Source organism: Eurytemora carolleeae, unplaced genomic scaffold (assembly GCF_000591075.1).
Source record: "Eurytemora carolleeae unplaced genomic scaffold, Eaff_2.0 scaffold2193, whole genome shotgun sequence".
NCBI classification, from domain to species: Eukaryota; Metazoa; Arthropoda; class Copepoda; order Calanoida; family Temoridae; genus Eurytemora; species Eurytemora carolleeae.
Window position 1 is genome coordinate 1 of NW_019398090.1, and position 6,479 is coordinate 6,479.

General features: G+C 31.8%; 1 protein-coding gene across 1 annotated transcript; it reads left to right on the top strand.

The window, feature by feature from the left end:
• Positions 1-480: 480 nt before the first annotated feature.
• Positions 481-6,157, top strand: LOC111716786 (uncharacterized; the record flags this gene model as incomplete). The annotated part of the gene is given in 9 exon segments (XM_023492270.1): positions 481-562; positions 1,799-1,930; positions 2,988-3,088; positions 3,335-3,409; positions 3,834-3,929; positions 4,799-4,856; positions 5,297-5,353; positions 5,829-5,902; positions 6,111-6,157. Coding segments are annotated over 9 exon segments (706 nt in total), but the record flags the coding sequence as incomplete, so codon positions are not given.
• Positions 6,158-6,479: the final 322 nt, after the last annotated feature.

Consider the following 6,479-nt stretch of genomic DNA (forward strand, 5'->3'; position numbering starts at 1 on the left):
TTATCAATCATAAAATATTTTCCTGTAGTTTATTTTTTTATAATCTTAATTAAGAGGGTTCTTAAATTGAATTTTTCTCTTAATTTTGACTTATGAGTGCAAGAGTATTAAATAATTTGAATCAACGCACTCTAAAAATGTTTTATCTAGAAAAAAATAAGTATACGTTATTTCTTGAACAAAATCATTGACCTTAATATTTTTTCTATTAAATTATGAATTTCTTTTAAGGTTTTTTTCTCTGAAGTGGTAAAAAGTGAAATTTAAAGACCAAATATTTTTTTGTGTTAAAAGTTTTATAAGGGGGGTATGGGGACAGGAAGGACAAAGGGGGGAAACTTTTCACTTTTCACTTAATATCGATTTTTTTTCCTTCAATATTGAAGACACATTTTTTCGGCGGTTTTTCTTTAAAATATATCTTTTTGCTAAACTTTTCTTATTTTACCCTTTGCTCTCTATTATCTTTGTGTATTTTAGATGCAAGGTGTACTATATAGATCTAGGAAGTATAGAACTCTGTCACAATCAGGAGATATTTAAATACTCTCACATCTTTGAGGTATGCAGAGACTGAAGGGCTTGGAGCTGTAATCAGAGAACAGGCTTTTTTCTATAAAAAACCACATTGTTTGAAAACCCATTCTTTCCAGAACTGGAAATGCTTTCTTCTTGTTAAAAATGACAATGACCGGGAAGTTTTTCTGAGATATTGTATTTTTTCTTATTTAAAGGGAGTGTTCGCGAAAAATGAAAGGAGGTATAGGCTTAATGCGATAAAAAAGCGCTTTTGATCGCTATAACTAATCTTACTTCTATCTGTTGCGTCTATAAGGAGAAAATTTTTCGCGAACACTCCCTTTAAAACGTGGAATAAAACACCTTTTGCGATGCACCCTGACCTTAATTGACGATCTTTTACAAGTATACAGTGGTAGGCGACGCCTAGACTATTCATTTCAATTTCGATTTTTTTAAACTGTTAAATAAACTTTATAATGAATAAGGTGAATAAAAAACGTCATTTGATTTATAGTTATAACGGAAAATCATCGTTTGTAAAGTGGAAGGCATAGAGTCTATGTGAAATGATCATTGGTCAATTATGAAACCAGCCTATTTCATAATTTGGTTTTCTTTTAACAATACTTTTAGATTTTCTATAAAATGATATTCCAGGGCCCAAAAGGTTATATAGCATAAATATGTGAAGTACACCTGCAGTATGGAAACAGTACAACAAAATGGCCGTTTTACACTTTTTTCTAGTAAATTCCCCTCTAATATATATTCTATTCTCTATGCTTCTAATGCTAGCTACAATTCTAAGAACAACTTCTCTGATGACACTTTTGATTAGAGGTCGTCTTATACAATTTGCAAAATGAAACAACATATTCAGAAAAAAATAGTACAATTAAGTCAAACATTGCAGTGCCTGTTAGCTTAAGAAGACGACCTCCAATCAAAAGTGTCACGAAAGAAATTGTTTTTATATTGGATTTTTACTTTAGAAATAATTATCACTGTATAAATTGGAAGCATATTGCTTATTAACAAATTTCCGGAAAAGAATATATATAGGTCAAAACTTGCATAGCCAATAAGCTAATGAAGACGACCTCTAATTAAAAACTATCACAACGGAAATTTTTCTGAGATTTGTTTTTTACAAAAGAGCTGACTATCGCAGTAATTATTTAAAGCAAATTGCTTAATTTTTGCAAATTCATTACTGTATACATAGCTACTACATATATATCATTATCCAGGATAGTAATACTGTATCCATGTTCAGGATATACCTTGTCTAATGGTCCCTGTACATCTAGCTACTATATATCCTGCTGGAGGACCATGTTGGTCTGCTACTGCTATTGATAAACTAAAGGATGCAGTTATAGAACATTATTCCATGTTTAATGTACAGGTATGAATTCTAACTGGTTTATCAAATAAAAATATATTTTGACCAGCAAATTAAAAAATTGTACAACCTTGAACTATTTGTTTAAATAAGAAATGCTTACTGACGGTATAAAGGTGTATACTGTTATTAACACAAATTCGAAATACAAGGAAGACGATTGTACCGACTCAAATGCCGATGACTATTTTCAAGACGTGTGAATCTATTTTCTTTGGTTCGCCCACATGTCACCCTCGCTTCTTCGTCCCCCCCCCACCCCTCTACACATCCCAGCCCCAGCCCCGGCAGTCAGAATGAAACACCGGAGATGATCACAACTCCGTCTCAGGGAGCAACCCTGGCTCCTTCATTGTGATGATGCAGATACCTAGCTATCAACAGACGATGCTTACATCCAGCTCATTATTGTTCCAAGAGTTCCAAAATTATCAGGCGAACATTGAGACGCATTCCCTCATATTCGAAACTGATAAAACCGCGATCTCTTCCCCTCCTTATCCAAAGCCTGGGGTGAGCGGAAACCTGTTGTTCCAGTTCCCGATGATCTGCACCACCATCATGAAGCTCCACAAATATGTTCCAACTGGTGTTAGTCAATAGTTTTCTTTGTTCATTTTTTAACCAACCAATTTTAACCCATTCTTGGGAAACTATTTCAAAACTTTCGTTTTTTAAAATAAATGTTAGAAATATCCATTTGGATCTCTTTATTTTATGATAGTGACTTTTAAAGTCAACAACTGTATATGCTTATTTATAATAAATTGAATTCGATATTGATCGCAATTAATTTTACTTCTGTCTTTTGCGCCTATAAGGAGAAAATGGTTAAAAACATCTTATACCCAAGAGCATAGCATCCATACAAATCTACTGAGTTGCAGTATTCCACTTAAAATCGTAAATATTTCAATTTTCATATTTTAATTTTAGCCTTGTAAACAAAACAGTAAAATTAGAAGTGATTGATATCAAATTGTATGTGACGTCAACCAATACCACTTTTAATTTTTTGGCACACTCCCTTTATTCTGCCTGAACCCTGTACTGTGTACAGGTACTAGACCGGCCTGTATCTGGAAGTGTAGCTGGGGTATCGGTCAGTTCTGTTCCTGTTCAACTTATTCACCGGGATTACAAGCTTGATATCTTTGACAGGGGTTTATATTTTTCAGAACTTCAAAACAAGTCTTATTTAAAAACCAGGGAAGGTTTTTTATTTGGGTTTTCCAACACAAAAAAGATATAACGTTTTTTGGTAATTACCATTAATGACCTTAATGTACTGTGTAACTGGGTTTGGTGTAATAGTTGAAGAGAGATAAGCTTTTTTAATAAATAAAAATGGACAGCTTTAAAAAAGCAGAATTTTTAGTAAAATTTGGAAAATATGATTGATGGCAGTGAAGCTGAGCTGAAAGAGAAAACGTTTAACCTGGCAGAATCACTGGTCTCAGATGGTCTTGCTATACGCTACAGGAACAGTGGGTTAAATTTATTGCAGTGTGCCTAGGATCTGTATTCATCGGATCCACAATACCTTAGCTCCCTAGATCCAGATATCGGATCCACAATACCTTAGCTCTCTAGATCCAGATATCGGATCCACAATACCTCAGCTCGCTAGTTCCAAATCTGCATATTTTTGCTAAAACTAAGAAATTGGTGTGAAATTTGTCTTAGATGAAAGACCTTAAAGAGCTGGTTCCTCATCCATTTTTGGTCATAAAATAAAATAGAACCTTTGCCTAAAATCAGATTTTGTTAAATATTAAAATTGTATTTTCCCTTTTTTTGCTTGGATTTTTTTTTGGTCATTTATCAATTATGTTTGTAAAAATGTTATTAATAAGATAAGATAGCATTTTCTATTAGTTTTATTTTTGAACCCACTTTGCTCTAGTTCCCAAGATAACAACAAATCTAGAGACAATTTTCTGCTCAGGTTACAGAACCTTAGAGAAAAGGAAAAGCAGTACTTTCAGTCTGTACACTACAGGTATATATAGAGTACAGTAGATACTGTACTTTCAGTCTGTACACTACAGGTATATATAGAGTACAGTAGATACTGTACTTTCAGTCTGTACACTACAGGTATATATAGTGTACAGTAGATACTGTACTTTCAGTCTGTACACTACAGGTATATATAGAGTACAGTAGATACTGTACTTTCAGTCTGTACACTACAGGTATATATAGTGTACAGTAGATACTGTACTTTCAGTCTGTACACTACAGGTATATATAGTGTACAGTAGATACTGTACTTTCAGTCTGTACACTACAGGTATATATAGTGTACAGTAGATACTGTACTTTCAGTCTGTATACTACAGGTATATATAGAGTACAGTAGATACTGTACTTTCAGTCTGTACACTACAGGTATATATAGAGTACAGTAGATACTGTACTTTCAGTCTGTAACTACAGGTATATATAGAGTACAGTAGATACTCTGTACACTACAAGTATGTATAGAGTACAGTAGATACTGTACTTTCAGTCTGTACACTACAGGTATATATAAAGTACAGTAGATACTGTACTTTGATGCTGTACATTCACAATGTTGGCTATTAAATTTTGCTTTTAAGAGCTCGCATTTTTTCTTGTAATTGTATAACTCAACATTTTGTGAATTTTTTTGTGAACACTGATCAATTTATAACCTTTTTAGAAATCAACGTTTTTTAAAGGCACATTTATTCAAATTACACGACCCATAAACGTTCCCTGGTGTCAAATGTGTGCCCGGATTGGTTAATAGCCTTTTTTACGTTTGTTAGGTACTAATGTAAACAAGCAAAGTATTGAGTACAGAACTGTTAAACAGTTGATTAATTAATTTCTCCTATTTAGGATGAAAAGCACCACGGTTTCCCTATACAAGGTTCTGGAAAATAATTTTACCTGGAAGGTGAATTATTTTTATCATTATTTTATAACGAAGGAATTTATTCGTTATCTATATTATAAAACAAGACACTGGTATATATGTTCCATATATCCGGCTGGACCAAATGAGCTGAAATTTCTGGAGGGTACCCCGGGACCATTTACATAGGCTAAAAATAATCAATATTTTTTTGCTCCTCAAAATTTAATTTTAAGAAATTCCATTGACAAAAAACCAGTTATTTTAAACTTTATTATTTGGGACATGAACTTTTTAAAAAACTATAGCTTTGTGGAGAAAACGAAAGCATTTTTATGTCTTTTTTATCTTTTCCCTTCAATATTCGTTAAACTTGTTTCTGTAAGCTAAAATTTGTTAGTGCAAAACCTCAAAAAATTATGAATTTGATAATTGCGAAATTGAAATTAGAAAAATTATGATGTGTATTTTTATATTTAAAGAAAGCTTCTCTGCCCCTCAGTTCCGAGTTCAAATGCATCCTGACAGGCTTGAATAAGGTAAGAGTATTTATTTATTGAAAATACGACTTTTTCGAACAAACTTTAACAAAAAAAAATTTTTTTTACTTAATTAATTTTATTGAACAATGCTTCTACTGAGCGAAACAATCTCACAATTTTGAAAAGAAACACATTTAGTTTTTTTAACAACTAATTAAACAAAGAAAATGAATGCACAAATCAAAGAGTCCTTCTCTTTTGTGTCACTAAAGCACATCATTTTTCATGGTTAAACTTTTAAAACAAATCATGGGATTTCATTATTGGCAAACCTAGATATTATTGTATCATTTTTTAATCATAAAGTTTGAGTTTATATCCGATTTTTACCATTGATTTGTTTGTGTTTTGTGTTTTCATGCTTATAGCTTCTATGTCTTGCAATTCTCACCACTTATAATTTTGTCTGGTAAATTCAAAAGAAAGAAAAGATTATTCTTCTGCTTGATTTTTGATAAAATTTTGTTGCCAGGATGGACTTTATCTCCAAAGCTTCGAGGAGCAATCTCATAATATGAGTTCAATCAATAGTGGACTTAATCTAAGGTTAATATGTGCTAAATTTATTAATTATTGTTTTTTGATGTTGTTTATTCCAATCCTCAATTTTTATCAATCATAAAATATTTTCCTGTAGTTTATTTTTTTATAATCTTAATTAAGAGGGTTCTTAAATTGAATTTTTCTCTTAATTTTGACTTATGCATTTATTGGGTGCCTGTACACTAGCATCAAATACGAATCCTTGTTTAAGGTATGGATCATCAATACCACAGAAATATTAAATAATGATCCTTGTTTAAGATATGGATCATCAAAACCACAGAAATATTAAATAATGATCCTTGTTTATGGTATGAATCATCAATACCAGGGAAATATTAAATAATGATCCTTGTTTAAGGTATGGATCATCAATACCACAGAAATATTAAATAATGATCCTTGTTTAAAGTATGAATCATCAATACCACGGAAATATTAAATAATGATCCTTGTTTAAGGTATGGATCATCAATACCAGGGAAATATTAAATAATGATCCTTGTTTAAGGTATGGATCATCAATACCAGGGAAATATTAAATAATGATCCTTGTTTAAGGTATGGATCATCAATACCA